The sequence below is a fragment of the Macrobrachium nipponense genome, chromosome 47 (assembly GCF_015104395.2).
Source record: "Macrobrachium nipponense isolate FS-2020 chromosome 47, ASM1510439v2, whole genome shotgun sequence".
Lineage (NCBI taxonomy): Eukaryota > Metazoa > Arthropoda > Malacostraca > Decapoda > Palaemonidae > Macrobrachium > Macrobrachium nipponense.
This window is the reverse complement of record NC_087222.1, coordinates 30,806,791-30,826,333: the sequence shown is the minus strand read 5'-3', so window position 1 is coordinate 30,826,333 and position 19,543 is coordinate 30,806,791. Positions and strand designations below refer to the sequence as shown.

The 19,543-nt window shown below is 42.1% G+C and overlaps 1 protein-coding gene across 1 annotated transcript; it reads left to right on the top strand.

The window, feature by feature from the left end:
* Positions 1-12,976: 12,976 nt before the first annotated feature.
* On the top strand, positions 12,977-16,183 carry LOC135204616 (uncharacterized). The gene is made up of 3 exons (XM_064234762.1): positions 12,977-13,093; positions 14,015-14,118; positions 15,009-16,183. Exon 3 carries the CDS (start codon positions 15,131-15,133, stop codon positions 16,181-16,183), a length of 1,053 nt encoding a protein of 350 aa, XP_064090832.1. The 5' UTR covers positions 12,977-13,093; positions 14,015-14,118; positions 15,009-15,130.
* The last annotated feature ends 3,360 nt before the right edge of the window (positions 16,184-19,543 follow it).

Genomic DNA, 19,543 nt, shown 5'->3' with positions numbered 1-19,543 from the left:
GTGAAATTGGTGAAATTATTGATTTGGATTTTTCTTTGATTTCGAGATGTCTGAGTTAGAGGTTAAGAAATCTTCTATGTTTAGAGTGTGCGCTATGGATGAATGCAAGGTGAGACTACCGAAAGCTACGGTAGATCCTCACACAGTTTGCTTTAAATGTAGAGGTAAAGAATGTTCTTTTGATACCCGTGTAATGAGTGTGAGAAGTTGGATGAGGGTGAATGGAAGGCTCTTTCTTCCTACTTGAGGAAGTTAGAGAAAGACAGGGTGAGAAAGGCTTCTTCTAGGAGTTCTAGTAAGTCTCGTATTAGCGAGGTAGAAGAAAATCCTGTTGTAGCATTAGAACCTTCTCCAGTTTCAGCTCCTGCGCCCTGCATCGAACCTAAGGATACGACTACGGAAGTGGCAACCATGAGAGCCACGATCCTTAGCATGGAAAAGAAGATTCGTTCGTTGCAAGGTAAGAGTAGTGAAGGTGAATTGTGCGTGACCCCATACAGTGGAGGGTGCGTCTGATCGGCTCCTTAATGCTTCCAGGCCTAGACCTCTTCCAGACTCCCAGTCCCAGTGGAGGAGGAAAGTCAAAAAAAGCCGCAGGAAGGTTAGGGGGAGAACTCCCACCGAATCAGGCGTCCCCTCGGTAGATCCTGATGCTCGTACCCAGGCTGCCCTTGTTCGCGCGAAGAAGGAGGTATTGCGCCAATGCTTCTCTTCGTCTTCCTCACCTTCGCCTAGAAGAGGATGGAGCGCCTCGGATTCTTCACGACCGCTGAAGAGAGCCTGGAAGGCGCCTGGCTCCTTTCCTTCCAGCCCGGAAGTTTTTCCAGAAGAGCCGGAAGTAGAGATCAAGAAAAACCCAGGAGGGAGCAGGAGTTCTCGCCTCATAGTAGGCTTCGAGCCTCTTCTCGGCCGTGGAGGATTTTACAAGATCTCCAGCTCGAATTCTTGCGGGACTGCAAGCGCAGATTTCGGCACTGGCGGGCTCCTTGGCAGGAGGAACGCGTCGGAAAGACGTCTCTCTCCCTGTCAAGAAGTCTAGGATTCCTTCGCCTGTCTTACCGTCTCAGTCAGAGTCGGTTCTCTCTCCTTTATCAGCGGATGGAAGGAGGCGCTCTTCCCTCGGCAGGCGCTTGTCATCTTCCAGGCGTCAATCGCCCAAGAAGCTTTCTCCTGGTGACTACATCTCTCCAGTAGGAAGGGATCTAACGACTAGTAGGCGTTCGTCTAAAGACAGGCGTACAGCCTCGTCCTCTCGCTCTTTTACGAAGATCCTTCATTCTCCGGATAAGAGAGCCTACTCTTTGATGGATTCGTCAAGAGACAGGATCTCGCCTTATGTTAGGCGCCTTGAGCCTAGTAGGCGCTACTCCCCAAGTAGGCGCTCTCCCGCTCCCAAGCGTGGTGCGGAGGATAGGCGCTTTTCTCCTGATAGGCGCGGCTCTACTTTTAGCCGCTCGATTCAAGGACAGGCGTGTAGAGCCTGAAAGATATGTCTCTTCTGGGAGACTACCTTTTGAAGAGACACACAAGTCGGGAGCGAAGTTTGTGGAGCATGGTAGACGCCGGTCTCCTAGTAAGCGACCTTCTCCAGGCCTTCGCTCTCCTGCAAGTAGGCGCCAAGAGCCTAGTAGGCGTTCGCCTCATGGTAGGCGCAGCTCGCCTGGCAGCCGCTCTCCTTTGAACAGGCGCATGGATCCTGAGAAGCGCCTTGAGCATAGTAGGCTCTCCTCTCCTAGCAGGCGCTCCCCCTTGGAAGCCCGGAATTCTAGGAGTAGGATTAAGGAGCAAAGAGCACGCACTCATCAGAGTAGGAAGGACTCATTCGAGAGGAGCTCTCCAGAAACTTTGGCTTCCCCTGATAGGCGCCAGTCTACTACTAGACACTCTCTGGACAGGCGCATTTCTTTAGAGAAGGCTAACTGCACTCGTAAAGAAGCGGAGGGTTCTTCAGTGGATGAAGTTGAACCTTCAGAAGAGGATTTGGTGAAGGACTCGTCAGTTTCGTCCTATAAGATCCTTACAGATCTACTTCTTCAAGAGTTTGGAGACTCCCTTACTCCCGTCGCTCCTCCGTCTCCTCTCTCTTTATTCTCGACTTCGAAGGAAGACGAAGTTTCCCTCTTGTGTGAGGATGAAGCAACCATCTCAATGAAGAAGGCTTTGAGAGGTGTTGGTGATTGGCTGCTTTCTAAGGAAGAGAAAGGGAAAAACTGTGTTTTTCTTTCCCTCCTTCCAAGCTTACGGGCAGACTTGGATTTTGGTACGAGCCTGGAGAACCCCCTAGGTCTGGGTCTTCCTTCATCGGCGGATGCGGACTTCTCTTCTCTGGTGGATGCAGCACGACGCTCGGCTCTTTTGTCGGCTAAAACTACCTGGGCTATGAACGAGCTTGACCACCTGCTGAAGGGAATGTTTAGAGTCTTGGAAGTCTTCAACTTCCTTGACTGGTCTTTGGGGGTCTTGGCTAAGAAGACTCAGAACCCGGATGCTATTTCGCCAGAAGATCTAAACAGTGTTCTAACGTGCATTGACAAAGCAGTTAGAGATGGATCGAGCGAAATAGCCGCCCTCTTTGGAGCAGGGATCCTTAAGAAGAGATCAGTCTTCTGCTCTTTTCTGACTAAGTCTGTTTCGCATGCCCAAAGAGCCTCTCTCCTGTATTCGCAGCTCTCGCCGCTGCTATTTCCAAAGAAGATAATCCAGGACATCTCAGGATCTATCTCTGCGAAGGCGACTCAGGACATGCTCGCACAGTCGGCACGGAAGCCTAAGACCTCCTTCCAGACGAAGACTAAGAAGGAGACTCCAGCTAGACAGGAGCCCTTTCGAGGGGGCCCCCCTTCTAGAGCCTCTACCTCGAGAGGTAATAGACCTTTCAAGAGAGGTAGATCCTTCTCACGCTCGGTCAGAGCTAAGAAGTAGGGAAGTAGTCCTCCAAACACCAGTAGGTGCCAGACTTCTAAGATTCTCGGAAGCCTGGGCAAAGAGAGGAGCGGACTACTGGTCCCTCTCTATAATAAGGAAAGGATATCTGATTCCTTTTACGGAAAGACCACCGTTGACAACGACTCCGAGGGAGTTGGTGGCCAGGTACAGTGATCCCATCATGAGCCTTGCTAACACAAGCAGTGGAACAAAGTTCGAGAAAGAGGCTATAGAGCTAGTGAGCGACCCTTGCCTCAGCGGGCTTTACAACCGCCTTTTTCTAGTTCCAAAAGCCTCAGGAGGATGGAGACCGGTTCTGGATGTAAGCGCCCTGAATTTCTTTGTGTAGAAAAGAGGAAGTTCGCCATGGAGACCGACATCCTCAGTGTTGGCGGCCCTTCGGGCAGGGGACTGGATGTGTCCCTAGATCTTCAGGACGCTACTTCCATGTGCCTATCCATCCTTCGTCAAGGAAATACCTCAGGTTCATGATGGGAGGAAGGATATTCCAGTTCAGGGCCTTGTGCTTCGGCCTTTCAACAGCCCCTCAGGTCTTTACAGGCCTAATGAAAAATGTTGCAAGATGGCTACATTTGTAGGGAGTCAGAGTGTCCCTTTACTTGGACGATGGCTGATCAGAGCCAAGTCTCAGGAAAGATGTTTGGAGGACCTACAAAAGACCCTTTTCATGGCAAGTTCTCTGGGACTTTTGGTGAACTTTCAAAAGTCTCAGTTGATCCCCGCCAGTCAAGATCGTATCTATCTGGGGATCGGATGGCTTCTCTAGATTTTCGGGCTTTTCCGTCTCCAGAACGGATAGCCCGAGGGTCAGAGAAAGTCAAAGCCTTCCTAGAGAAAGAAGTATGCACAGCGAGGGAGTGGATGAGTTTGTTGGGGACACTCTCCTCGTTGGAGCAATTCCTTTCTCTAGGAAGGTTGCACCTCAGACCTCTCCAGTTCTTTCTCCATCGAAACTGGAGGTGTCGTTCACAAAACCTAGAGTTCTCCTTCGAGATTTCAAGGGAAATCAAGAAGGACCTCTCTTGGTGGGCCAACCCTCTCAAGTTTGCAGAAGGGATGTCCCTTCACATTCCGAACCCCAACCAAGTGTTGTATTCCGACGCCTCGGAAACAGGTTGGGGAGCGACGCTCGGCTCAAGAGAAGTGTCAGGCACCTGGAACAAGGAACAGGTGGCCTGGCACATCAACAAGAAGGAGCTGATGGCGGTTTGGCTAGCTTTGAAAGCTTTCGAGCCCCACGTCCTAGCTTCAACAGTTCAGATCAACTCGGACAACACCACGGCCCTGGCTTACATCAGGAAGCAAGGGGGGACTCACTCTTTCTCCCTGTACGAGACAGCAAAAGAACTTCTGCTTTGGGCAGAACAAAGGAAGATTTGTCTCCTTACCAGGTTCGTACAGGGAGAAAAGAACGTCAGAGCAGACCTCCTAAGCAGGAAAGATCAAGTCCTGCCGGCAGAGTGGACTCTGCACGAAGATGTTTGCCAGGACCTGTGGAAGCTTTGGGGCAAACCTCATATAGACCTCTTCGCCACAGCCAAGAATACGAGGATAGCCAACTACTGCTCTCCGATATCGGACCCGAGGGCAGTGTCGATAGACGCGTTCCTACTAGATTGGAAGGGTCTAGACACGTATGCTTTTCCTCCATTCAAGATACTGGGAGAGACTCTAAAGAAATTTGCAGAATCGGAGGCAGCAAGGATGACTCTGGTAGCCCCGTTCTGGCCCGCACAAGTATGGTTCACAGAGGTACTGGAATGGTTAGTAGATCTTCCGAGAACATTACCACAGAGGATCGATCTGCTCAGACAACCCCACTTCGAGAGGTATCACAAAAACCTCCTCCCCGCTCTAGATCTGACTGGCTTCAGACTGTCAAAAGTTTGGTCAGAACGAGAGGCTTTTCGGCAAGAGTTGCAACGGCTATCGCAGCAGCAAGAAGGCCTTCTACCCTTAGGAGAGTCTACCAATCGAAGTGGGACGTCTTTCGGCGATGGTGTAGGAACCATCACTTTTCCTCTTCCAGTACCTCTGTGACCCAAATAGCAGACTTCTTACTTTTCCTTAGGGAAGAAAGTGGATTGGCGGTATCAACCATTAAAGGCTATCGTAGCATGCTATCTGCAGTGTTTAGGCACAGAAACTTAAACATTTCAGAAGATAAGGACCTTCATGATCTAATAAGATCGTTTGAAACATCCAAGAAGGTTTCTCCAGGGGTTCCGAGTTGGAATCTGGATGTAGTGCTACGTTACCTGAGGTCCAATAAGTTCGAACCGCCTCAGTCTGCATCGTTTAGAGACCTCACGAAGAAGACAATTTTCCTCATGGCATTGGCTTCCGCAAAGAGGGTTAGTGAACTCCATGCACTAGAAGGAAATGTGGGATTCAGAGGAGATGCAGCTATCTGTTCATTCCTTCCTTCGTTCTTAGCCAAGAACGAGAACCCCTCAAATCCTTGGCCTAGGAGCTTTGAAGTACAAGGATTGTCTGCATTAGTAGGCGAGGAAGCAGAGAGGTCTCTTTGCCCAGTAAGAAGTTTGAAATTCTATCTACAAAGAAAGAAAAAACTTAAGGGCAATGATGTCAACCTTTGGTGCTCTGTAAGAGATCAAAGGAGGACACTTTCGAAGAATGCGCTTTCTTTCTTTATCAGAAGCCTGGTGAAAGAAGCGCATGCGATATGTGAGGAAAGTCAATACAAAATTCTTAAAGTCAAAGCTCATGAGGTAAGAGCTATTGCCACGTCATTGACTTTTAACAAAAACATATCCCTGAGTAATATTATGAAGGCAACATTCTGGCGTTGCAACTCAGTCTTTTTTTGCAAACCACTATCTGAGAGACGTCAAAATTACGTATGAAAAGTGCTTCGGGTTAGGCCCGTACGTATCGGCGGATTCGGTGCTGGGGCAGGGAGCTGAGACATATCCTTAGTAGTATATATTTTTCCCCTTGTTAGGTTGTAAGTTTTTGGTTGTTTGAAAGAACATGCGGGTAGGCATGTTTTTCATTTCGTAGTGCTAACAATGATTAGATTGGTTAGGTGATCGGTTTATGTTTGAGCTCCTTGCAATGATAGTGGTTAGGTTCTGTCATATAAGTGGGCGAATCCCCGTTGACAGATCCTGCTCGGATTCTATCAAGTAAGCGGACAACCAAATCCCTTTGATAGACCCAAAGAGTCTGTCAGCTGTAGGTCACGCCCTCGCTGAAGCTCTTAAGGCCAACGCAGACTCATAAGACAGTAACCTACGAAGTCTTTCTCTGACTAAACAGGTAAGAAACCAAGGTTGTTTTTACATCCTACAACTAGTGTTGTTTTCCCCTTTTTTCCATATTTTATATTGCTGTCTCTTTCCCTCACCAAGGGTGTCAATCAGCTAAGTATATATCTGACAGGAAAGTTCATGTACAAAAATGTTATTGTTAGTATACAATAAGGTTTTGTACATACTTACCTGGCAGATATATACGATTGATGGCCCGCCCAGCCTCCCCTCAGGAGACCGGTGGAAGGAAAAATTCTGGCTGGAAAGGGAGATTGGTTCTTACATCCGCCACCCAGCGGCGGGTAGGTAGATCACCTGACCTACCTGTCGCGTGTGCCGCGAGTTTTGAATCTGTCGTGACGTCAGAGACGTATAGCTAAGTATATATCTGCCAGGTAAGTATGTACAAAACCTTATTGTATACTAACAATAACATTTCTATAACGAACACTCTTATCAGAACGAGATTTTGCAATAGTGCATTACACCCAGTGCCGTAATTTATAAGGGTATCGTGAATCACTAATCGTAAAGAATAACGACACTTGTCCTTGTACCAAGAGACAAAAACTCCATTATGCAGAAATGGATACGAACACGCGCGTTATATAAAGCTCCACGTACCCTCTCCCCACCCCCCCTCCACCGCCATCCCTTTCCCTCTTCGTTCCTTCGCCTTCCTCTCTCTCTCTCTCTCTGTTGCCATTCGGTTTGTGTTGACCCTCCAAACTGGGTATAAGACTACACACAAAACGTTGAAATTGGTGAAATTAGGCTATATATTGGAAGTATATATACATAAATATTAAAGCAATTTCATCATTATTGCATTACTATGACAACTAGAATTCATGGAAACAGTTTATAATAATGAATCGGCGTATGTGTGAAGCCTCCACTAATGTGGCATCGATGATTTTGCCATTCTTAGCATGCAAACATTAAAGGTTACATTTATTTCTGGCATACGGTTATTAAAGAAATTCAAAATACTAATATAGACTGAAATCAATGAAAAGTGCTAGCAAAAACAAAAAAGCAAAAAAAAAAATATGTATATAATTCACTTATCTGTAGTCGTTCCTCTATGGTTTTCGGCTGCCAGATGTACGAAAACGTTAGAAACATTTGATTGTATCTACTTTAGAAATATCTGTAATTTTTCAGGGTAATTGGTTGCAAAAAAGGATAATATACATGAATTGAATTAAAATTTTTAAATAACAAAGTAAATTTGAACTAAATAACGAGTAAAGTAAACAATTTAGGGAATAAAACTTTGCAGTTTCGTCGTCTGCTGTTTGTAACTGTGTTTGTGGCGCGCGTGCTTAGGAACCAGGAACAGCAACTTGTTTAAAGTGTAATGTGGAGTGAACTGAGACCAAAATGTGTATAATAACAATCAAATAAGCACTGTGGAGTTTCAGTTGCGATGGCAGTAAGGATAAAAACCACCGATTACAAGGTAAGAATGAATTCAGTTCAAACCATGACCCTGGGAATAAAAAGTTTCATACTTTCAGTAATATAGGCAACAAAATGTTGTTTTATTGTGCCGATTACAACTGCAATCTTGAGTAAGATCAATAAACGTTACATACATATGCTAACATTGTTCAAATGATTGCTGGGAAGGCTGGGAAAGATGATTTTCGTCACTGATCAGAACCTGTACATCCACACGGTAGCGCCATATTGGATTTCAAACTGCCTTGAAAACATATTTTACGAAGAGCGTCACATGCTTATTTTAGTTCGTATGGGGCTTTCATATATCACATTATGTTGACGAAACTTCAATCTTTTGAATGGTATGCTTGGAGTTGTAATTGTATTCTTGTTTCACCATTTAAATATCGAGTGAATAAGACCTGTCCAACGGGATAAGGGTTGGTAGTCGCTGGTGTTTCCCCCTAGTATGTCGTTAGCGGTCACAACGCTTACTAACCCGCTTTTCTCTCACAGGCTATAATTGGTGTGTAGGCTTACTTGCGCAGGCCTATCTGAGGTTGCCTCCTCCGACAAAGCTCACTGTAGGGTAAAACGCCGTAGCGGCCACCTCTTCCGGAACACGGCCACTTCCCAAAAAAACAAAGCACTGGAATCAGGGGAAACTGAAACAAGAACTGGACTAGCAGATCCAGTTTTCACCGCGTTTGAAGCCACCCTCCGAAAAAGTACTCTAACATGCCCTGACACCGGGATGGTCTTCAGTCACGAGTTGTTGGTGGTGAGAGAAGGAGCTTGAGACCTCTAGTCTCCTTTTGAAGTAAGTATTTTCTCCAAAGTGAGAAATTAAGGTCATATTTTAAGATGAGCAGAGGGTAATGAAAAGTCTGGCTCTACGCAGTGCAGCGCTACCTCCATGACGCTTTTGAATTTTTACTTATATACCTCCGAATATTTAGAAGAAACTTCAATCTTTTGAATGGTATGCTTAAAGGTGTAATTGTATTCTTGTTTCACCGATGACGATGGATCCACTGTGGTGTTTCCCCCTATGCCCTTATTTCCTAATTTAGGAGAAAACACTTGTACCAGAGGTCTTGGCGGTCTGCCTGGAGGGGCCACAACTCTTGACTGACGCTCAAGGCGGCGAATTCAAGTGTACTTTTTTGGGAAGGGGGCTGCTATGGTGTCGCTTGGTCATATACAACCCTAAGTGTAACTCTTTTTTTTCGACTTGGTTGTCTTGTAGGCTAGGAGATTTGCTTGGTGATCGTTGCCAAATTGTGGTATAAAGCAGACCCCCCTTCTTTGCGGGGGATGGGTACCAGACCCCTCCCTTCCCGGGAATAGCTAAATTCCACGAATACTTAAAAAAGCTGTCTGAAAACCCTTATAACTGCCTATTGTGATAGTTGAAAAAAAAGAAAAACTCAAAAAATGCTTAGAGGGAAACACCGCCTTGGATCCATCATACTCAGGTCGATCAGCCTTATTCACTTGATATTTAATTGGTGAAACAAGAATACAATTACATCTTCAAGCATACCATTCAAAAGATTGAAGTTTCGTCAACATAATGTGATATATGAAGCGCCAACGAACTAAAATAAGCATGTGAGATCTTCGTAAAATATAGTTTTAAGGCAATTTTAAAATCCAGTATGGCGTCGTCCGCCTCCGGTCCCTTTCATAACCCGCATGGTCCTCATGTCCTTCCCAGCCTTCCCAGCGCTCATTTGAACAATATTAGCGTATAGATGTAACGTTTATTGATCTTACTCAAGATTGCATTTGTAATCAGCACAATAAAACAACATTTTGTTGCCTATATTAGTGAAAGTATGAAACTTCTTATTCCCGGGGTCATGCTTTGAACTGAAATCCATTTTTACCTTGTAATCAGTGGTTTTATCTTTACTGCCATCACAACTGAAACTCCACAGTGCTTATTTGATTGTAATTACACATATAATGTAATTGATTCACTCCAGGTTGTTCCTGGTTCCTAAGCGCTCACTCCACAAACACAGCGGGGAACACACGACTACACTGTTTATGAGGTGCAAAGCCTTATTCCCATAATTGTTTACTTTACTCATTATTTAGTTTAACTTTATACTTTATGTTACTTCAAAATGTTTATTTTAATTCATGTCTATTATCCCATTTTTGCAACCAAATTAACCCCGAAAAATTACAGATATTTCTATATGAGCAGATTACGGCAAAATTTCATTGTTGCCAATTAGTGGAGCTTCACACTTACATCGATACATTTACAAACTGTTTCCATGAATTCTAGTTGTCATATTAGGGTAAAAAACCGCATGGTACAGGGGTGGACCATGTACGATCAATGTGTACAACCCCAAAAAAAGTACATTATAACGCGCCCTGACATCGGAGATGGGCATCAGACGCGACTTCTTGTTGGTGAGAAACGGAGCTAAAGACCTCTACTCCGGTGTCAGGACGCGTTATAATGTACTTTTCTTGGGGTTGTACACATTGATCGTACATGGTCTACCCCTGTACCATGCGGTTTTTTACCCTAATGCAGCAATGATGAAATTGCTCCAATATGTATAGTACATACTACAAATAGATACGCTAATTTCACTCATTTCCCTGGTTTTGTGTAAGTCTTATACCCAGTTTGGAGGGTAAACACATACCAATTGGCCACACTGATAAACAATAGGAAAGCGCGAACAATACCGTAGGTACTGTTCACAGCAAGACTGTTGATATTTGAGTCAGGAATCTGTTTAAAATTTCAACAACGAGTATTTTCAAATTAATTATCATGAATATGTAAAAAATTTATGCAATTCATGATCTTATACTGATGTTTAACTATTTATTTAAATAATTATCTAGTGCACGCTTCTTCTTTTTACCGAAAAATCGTGAGTTTCCTTGGATCCTAGATGGATGGTGTCATTGTTTACAATTGTTGTGAAGAAAGTGCCCCAGAGTGTCTATAGGTACAAGTGGTGTGCGGATTTAGCACATGGAATGGGAAGTTTATTGACACAAGTGACTCCGCAAACATTGAGATGGCGTCAATCTTCTACATTTTTGGTGTTTTAAGTAAAATTTTTGTAAAGTGTCATGGAGGTATGTTTGCACTGCGCATGGCTAGACTTTCATTAACCTGTGTTTAATCTTAAAATATGACCTTAATTTCTAACTTTGGAGAAAATACTTACTTCGAAAGGGGAGTAGAGATCTCGAGCTGTTGCTCTCACCACCGATGACTCATGACTGGTGCCCATCTCCGGTGTCAGGACGTGTTAAAGTACTTTTTCGGATGGTGGATCCACACACGGCTAAAACTGGATCAGCTAGTCACTCAGTTGTTTCCCCTATACCTGGTGTGTAGGCTATACTTGCGTAGGCCTATCTGAGGTTGCCCTCTCCGACAAAGCTCACTGTAGGGTAAACGACCGCGCGGGGGCGGCGATATAGCGGCCGACTCTCTCGGAACGCGGCCACTTTCCGAAAAAGCGCTGAAAAAGCGCTGGAGTTATGCCAATATTTCCTAATTTAGGAGAAAAGACTTATACCAGAGGTCTTGGCAGGGTGCCTGAATGGACTACAACTTTGACTGACGCTCATGGCAGCGATTTCAGGCGTACTTTATTGGGAAAGTGGCTGCTATGGCATTGCTCGGTCGTTTACTACCCTAAGTGTAACACTTTTTTCGACTTGGTTTTCTTCTAGCCTAGGAGAGTTGCTTGGTGATCATTGCCAAATTGTGGCATACAGTAGACCCTTGCAAATACCTAAAATCCTGAATACTAAAAACCCGTTGAAAATGATTATAACTGCCTATTGTGATAGTAAAGAAGAAAAATTCTGGAAAATGCTTATATCCAGAGATTTTAAATAGTTTTTATTACTAAAAGTGCATTTAGTCACAGAAATGTTATGAAAATATAGTAATATATGAAAATCTCTAATTGAAAAATAGCACGAATAGGTGAATTTTTCCACAAATAATGGTTATATGTATAGGGTAAAATGCTGAGTGGCCACCTGGCATCCACCTCTAACATAGTGCGACCACCTTCCTGAAAATCAGAAATTATGACCTTAATTTGTGGCTTGGGAGAAAAAACTGACCTTGAGAGGAAAGTAGAGGTCTCGAGGTGTTGCATCTACAGATGCTGGCTCTTGATTGTCTATCCTGGGTTACAGGAGATGTTAAGGAGATGTTAAAGTACTTTTTCGGGAAGGTGGTCGTGCTACGGAGAGGCTGGCTATTCTGCATTTTACCCTGTCTGCGAATATGTACAGACAATCCCTGGTTTACATCTCATTCGGCTTACGTCGCTCCATAAATTGTTCGTCGAAAATTGATTTCCCGGGTTACAGCACAAGTTGATGGTTTTAATATGGCTCCAAAATGACAGAATAGTCAAATTTTTTATATATAATATATTATATATATAATATATACTAATTATATAAATATATATCTATATATATTATGTATATATATATGATATATATATATATATATTATATATATAATATTTATATATATATATATATATATATAAAAAGCTCCATCAGAATGCATGGTATGTCATTTTCAAGTCACCCAAAGGGTTAAAAGTAAGATTTTCTTATGATTTTTGATGACCTTGGGTTACGCCATTTATCGGCTTATATCGTAGTGTAGGAACAGAACCCATGATATAAATGGGATTGCCTGCATGCAATTGAGCTGTGTCCACATTATATTACTCTTTTACTTTTCCCTGTGGAAAAGAAAAGATGGTCTTTTCATGTGTACGATGATCCCATTGTCATCGTTTTAGTCTAAAGTTGTTTTCAGATGAATTAGAAGATTTGCTCCACTGACCAGTTTATTAGCTGCATGTATTTCTTGAGTTTGAGAGCAATAAGCAGAACAAAAAACATCAAACAGGATCATAAGAGACATACAAGCATCAAAACAAGGAATTTTACCCACATAATAATAATAATTGATTATACTTATAGTACACAAACTTGAGCATGATGTGACATCTAGCAATCGGCTTGGAAATAAACGTGTCTACTGCCAACGTTACGTAAGTCATCTTACGTAGATGACATTTACCTGACTAGGTTCTTCAGAGTTAAGCCTTTATTTCTAAGTGATTTATTAGCAAATGTAAACGTACATAGTCTGAAAGTATACCCTAGCAAGATTATCATAATGATGTAGCTGATGAGTTGAGTGTTGACAACTTGGCATTACTGTTCTATATGTTGTGATCTATTGCTACCAATAATGTTTTGGTTATTTTTTTCTCTTGTAGGTGGTGTTTCATCCGTTACTTCTGTCTTCATCAAATGAAAGTCCATCAAATGAAAGTCAGTGAACAGAATTTGTGAGACTTATTGGAGAATCTTGCACCCCAAATACAGTGAGTAATTAATCTGGTTGGTTTGTTTAGTGAGCAGGTTAGTAATAATAAAGGCTTTTGCTTACCCATTTTCAAGAAATTCCTGAGGACAGTCAGTGTTCATACAATATGCAAACCAAGTTGTCACCTATTTCTGTTAGGGATTTAGTCTTGGAAAAGCTTTATTTGTTCCACTGTGGGTTTTCACATAAGTAGGAACAAACTTGCTTGCTGTGTAGCCATCTTTTGAGATCACATTTATTGTTCTGGGATGTTACCTATCTAGGTAAAGACAGTGTTTTACAAAAATCTTGCTTCTGAGTGAAAATATGATTCCCTTTCTACATTGATTGGTGTCTTAAGGGAGAGTATCATTTATTTCCACCTGTATAAAGACTGAGTCTTTATCTAAAGGCATGCTGTACATAATTTTTACAAGTCCATAAACCAGGACTCAGAATTCTCACGTAGGTAGTCTTTGGGCAAAGATCTTATAAGTTCACAAAGCAGACACAGGGGCTTATCACTGACACCCACGAAAGTTTGAAATTAAGGAACTTTTGATAGAGATTTGCAATAGAATGAGTTTTGTCACTGGGATTTCCATTACAAAACTGATCAACACATGAGTAGTGTTTCTTGGTTTGTATTGAAAAACTTTTTTGTGAAAAAAAAAAATGATGATGGATTCGTAAGGGTTTGGTTGTGACCATGCCCCAGCCAAATGCTAATGCAGGCAGACACTTTGTAGAGTTATATAATCGAGTTATATAGATTAATGCTTTTTAATTTTTCATTTTCTTCATTTCCTTCAGCCGCCTTAAAAGATTTAGAATTTTCTTCTTGCCTGTAATGTTCCTGATCTTTGTTGCTATTACAATTAACACATGATTCTTTATATGTGTTTGTGATTAGTACTCATTCTTCGTCTTTTTTTTTCAGGCCTGGGTTGGAAAAGAACAAGGATTCCGCACCAGAAGAGTTGGGAGACCCAGACCAACCCCTGAAGTGGCAGAATTGAACCGAGTCCCTTTGCTTGGAGCAGTGTAAGTGAATGATGTTGAAGCGTTACATTTTGTTCATTAATCTGCAGCTGATAATTCAGTGAGATTTCTCTCCTGGTCCTGGCCAATGAACTTCATCAAATGAAAGTCAGTGAACAGAATCGTGAGACTTATTGAGGAATCTTGTACTGCAAATACAATGAGTAATTTATATTTGGTTTCAAGAAATTCCTGAGGACAGTCAGTGTGTTCATACAATATACAAACCAAGTTGTCACATATTTCTGTTAGGGATTTATTCTTGAAAAAGCTTTATTTGTTGCACTGTGGGTTTTCACATAAGTAGGAACAAACTTGCTTGCTGTGTAGCCATCTCTTGAGATCACCTTCATTGTTCTGGGATGTTAACTGTCTAGGTAAAGACAGTGTTTTTCAAAAATCTTGCTTCTGAGTGAAAATATGCTTCCCTTTCTACATTGATTAGTGTCTTCAGGAATTTATAATTTATTTCCATCTCTGTTTCTTTATGGGTAGTAGCTATGACTGAGTCTTTATTTAAAGGCATGCTGTACATATTACTTGGTTTGTATTAAAAAACGTTTTTGTGAAAGAAATGATGATGGATTCTTAAGGTTTTGGTTGTGACCAGGCCCAGTCCAATGCTAATGCAAGCAGACACTTTGTAGAGGTATACCATTGAGTTATATAGATTAATGCTTTTTAATTTATTATTTTCTTCGTTTCCTTCAGCTGCCATAAAAGATTTAGAATTTTCTTCTTTCCTGTAATGTTCCTGATCTGAGTAATAACCTGTTTGCCTTGAAGAGGACTTTGTGGCTATTACAATTACACATGTATCTGGTAAAAAGTGACCTGTAGATTCTATATATATGTGTTTGTGATTAGTACTCATTCTGTCTCTTTTTTTTCAGGCCTGGGCTGGAAAAGAACATAAAGATTCCACTCCCAATGACCTTTACTCTTGAGAAGTACTTGTAAAGTCAAGAACGAACATCCTGTCAGTCTCCTAGCTTAATTTCGCGAGCACGAAACAATGGAGGTGACAAAAGCAATCACGTCAGAACATACCAAAGGACAACGAAAAGAAACCACTACGCAAAGAAAACGCAGACTGCAGAAGGCCCGGAAAAAATACCAGGAAAAGCGAGCGGCTGAAACAGAGCTAGAAAAACACCAGAGATTAGAGCAACGTCGCACACGCTTGCTAAACGAGACATCGGAGCGACGTAAAACTCGATTAGAAGTTGAACGTGTGCGACGAGCACAGTCCAGAGCTGAGAAAATGGCTAAGCAACGTGAAGCTCGATTGGAAGTCCAACGTGTTCACCATGCAAAGAGAGTCCAAGAACAGATTGGTCTCTCTCCCACCTTCAAGAATGTGGACAATAAATTCTGCGATCGACTGTGCGAAATCTGCCACAAACGCTGTTATCCAAATCAGATTTACAAGGTTAAGTACAATGTTGCCGCATTATCGTATCTACCGCCTTCGTTAACCCCCAAGCCGTCACTGTTGCTGTGCTTTCTCTGCCGAAAACACGTTATGAGCAATAAAACAGAAGGACCATCGAATGCCTATTGGAACAATTTGGATCCAGGTATAATTCCCGAAGAGATCCTCATCCATCCAGAAGTTCCTGTGAAAAGTGAAACTGAAGATCCATTATCACTGTCTAAGTCGGAACTTAGTTCAGAAGTTCCTGTGGAAAGTGAAATTGAAGATCCCTTATCACTGTCTCAATCAGAACTTACTTCAGAAGTTCCTGTGGAAAGTGAAACTGAAGATCCATTATCACTATGGCCGTCTGTAGATACTGTAAACCTTCCTGTGAAAAGTGAAGTTGACGGTTCATTACCTCTGTCTCAGTCTGAAGGTACTTCAGAAGTTCCTATGGAAAGTGAAATTGAGGATCCATTGTCAGTGTCTCTTGTCAATTATGAAAAGGATTTGGTTAAGGAAAAAAGTACCGCTGGGAATCGTGGCCAGGTTAGTAATAATGTTCATCCTTGTTATAGTTTCCATCAAAGAAACTCGGCACTCCTTCAAGGTGCGTGGATGAACATGGCACTCTTACGAGTGCAATAGAATGTGGGGAAGGGGAAGCGTTTTCTCAGAGGATGTCCCTCACAGTGCACATGAGAAATCACAACGGAGGAAACCCGCTCAGATGCAGTGAATGCGGCAAGTCATTTTCCGTCAAGGGTCATCTCACAACACACATGAGGATTCATTACGGAGAAAAATCCGTTGGAACGTGGCACTTCCTACAAGTGTTTGGACTGTGGCGAAGCATTTTCTGAGAGACTATCCCTCAAAATGCACATGATAATTCACAAAGAAGGGAACCTGCTCAAATGCAGCGAATGCGGCGAGTCATTTTCTCAGAAGAGTAGCCTCAAAACGCACATGAGGATTCACTGTGGAGAGAATCCGTTTGTGTGTGATGTCTGTGGCAAAGACTTTTCTCAGCAGAGGATCCATGGTACGTCACGCAACAGAATTCACAGGGGAGAAAAGGCGTTTAAGTGCGGCGAATGTGAAAAGGGCAATTCTCAGGTGGAACTTACCCCAGAAGTTCCTGTGAAAAGTGAAATTGAAGATCCTTTACCAACGCCTCAGTCGGAACTGATCTCAGAAAGTTCCCGTGAAAAGTGAAATTGAAGATCCTTTACCAATGTCTCAGTCGGAACTGACCCAGAAGAATCTTGTGAAGAGTGAAATTGAAGATCCACTATCATTGTCTCCTGTCAAAATTGAAAAGGATTTGGTCAAGGAAATCAGTAGTACTGAGAATCGTGTGGTAGTAACAGAGATGCAGGTTAGTAGCAGTGATCATGCCGTATATGATTTTCAGCATGAACTTGGCACTCCTTCAAGGTGCCTGGGTGATCCTGACACCCCCTACAATTGTGCGTAGGAATGCGGGGAAGGATTTTCAGAGAGAATGTCCCTCACTTTGCACATGAGAGCTCACAATGGAGGGAACCCATTCAGATGCAGTGAATGTGGGGAAGCATTTTCTCAGAAGAGTCGTCTCACATCACACATGATGAATCACTTTGGAGAAAATCCGTACGAACTCTTTGAACTTGGCGGTCTTCACAGGTGCGTGGAATGTGGGGAAGCGTTCTCTCAGAAAATGTCCCTCACAATGCACATGAAAATTCACAAAGGAGGGAACCTGTTCAAATGCAGTAAGTGTGGGGAGTCGTTCACTCTTAAAAGTCGTCTACAATGCACAAACAGGACCGACTGTCGAGAAGATCCACTCGAGTGTGATGTTCTGTGGCAAAAACCTTACTTGGCAGAAGATCCGTGATACATCGCGAAACAGAATTCGTGGGGGTGAAAAGGCGTTCGAGTGGGGGAATGTGGAAAGGGCTTTTCTCAGAAGAGAGAGTCCATTTACATGCCGTGAATGTTGGAAGTCTATCTCAGAAGGGTGATCTCACAAGACACACGAAGAATATTCTCTGGAACCTGGAATTTCAAGTCGGTGACCCCTTTTGCGCTCTTCTTCCATATGAATAGGTTTCATCCTCCGAATATTATAATACTAATCGTATTATTTTTCAGTTTTAAAGCAAATTTGTATGTATTGTTCAAAAATACCTATTGCCTTATGGTAACGTCTATCCTTTGTGAATTTTTTTTTTTTACGCGACTGTCAATTCTGGAGACAAAAGTATTAAACTTTGGTTAGTCACCTTATTTTGACTACAGAATTCAGGCATATTTTGTAATGTTTTCACCAATACTCTTTAGTTAGTACAGGAGGTATTGGTTCATCTGATATTTGTATTATGTAGATACATTTAAAAAATTTGGAATAAATAATTTTTACAACAGCCTTATTTCATCAGCTGTGGATCCTTCTCACTTTAACAACTGAAGCATTTCTGTTAGAATGTTTGTTTGTTTGTTTGTATGGTGTTTTTACGTTGCATGGAACCAGTGGTTATTCAGCAACGGGACTAATGGCTTTATGTGACTTCCGAACCACGTCGGGAGTGAACTTCTATCACCAGAAATACAAATCTCTCACTCCTCAATGGAATGGCCGCGAATCGAACCTGCGACCACCGAGGTGAGAAGCAAACACCAAACAAAGCAACCACGCCACTGAGGCGCTATTTCTGTCGGAATGGTTTGTGGATGATATTCTATAATTTCGAGATTTGAGAAATCAATAAACAAATATGTATAGAAGAAAATATGGTCGCTGAATTTGCAAGACCAATCAATGCCATAGTTCAGCAGTATACACAATTAGTATTAACTTGAATGGACATGAAAGTATTGGAATAAGTTTATTGACTGTTATAGTAAATTTTTTTAGTTTAAAAGAGATTTTGTTATTTTTTCAGTTTTCAAGGTAGGTGGCCAATAGTAGCTTTCAGCAGTCCTCAAAGGGGTCCCTTAAGCCCCCTAAAAAAATGTTCAAGAACCACTGCGCAAATTGTGGAAGTGTGTGTGGCAATATTTGTAGTAATGTGAAGGATGTTCCTTTGCAACGGCTCAGTCTTCGTTCTGGTTGTACTTTTAGTTGTGCTTATTTAAGTATATTGAAGTAATATTTGCTCTGATACTGTATTTTTTATTAATTTTTTTTTTGCCGTTATAGTATATGGCCTACCTTTTTGATTCTGTTATAGTGTGTGGCCTACCAAGTTTCAATGTGTCCTACCTCAGTAAGAGTATATGTATAGATATACTGTAGATAATGGGCAATTTACCGAGACTAATTATTTTTCATATTGTAATTTATATGGGAGTGTTTCTAAAACATGCTAAAATTCTGATATAAATGCTAAGATTTTAAAAGAAATTTAATTCGGTTTTCAATCATTAAAAATTTCTCTGATATCCTCAAGAATAATTCTGCATCAGCTCCCTTTGAAAATCGCCAGCAGCATATAAGCAACAAGATGGCGTTGGAAGTGGTGAATTTGGGACTCCATAATTTTCTTCATAATGCAGAATTTGCTTCTATTTTGTGCAGCGAGAGGGAACTATTTATAAAATTGCTATTCAGATCTGTGTATATGAAAAACTTGTTCCCAGTTCTGGTAGATTTGGTTACCTGGCATCCTTTTCGTTTGCATCTCCGAACCATTCTATCTTGTCCACGAGATTTTTTTGCTTTTCCTAGTCTCATGGGACCATCCATTTGCTCACATGCCTAATGAACTTTGTAGGACTAGGATACCCTTCTCTCGTAAATATATATATAACGTTGCACTTTTATCAATGGCAGCAACTGTTAAATAAAATTCTCTGAGCAACATCTTTGAAGGGTTTAGTTTATAAACTAAGTTGTTTCCTTCGTGAAGAAATAAGCAAGCACTTACAAACATTTCCTTAACTATCGGTTCCTTTAACCACCTGTTACTAAACATGTTAAAACAGCATCCTTAAAATTATTACCAGCAGTTCAATAACTAT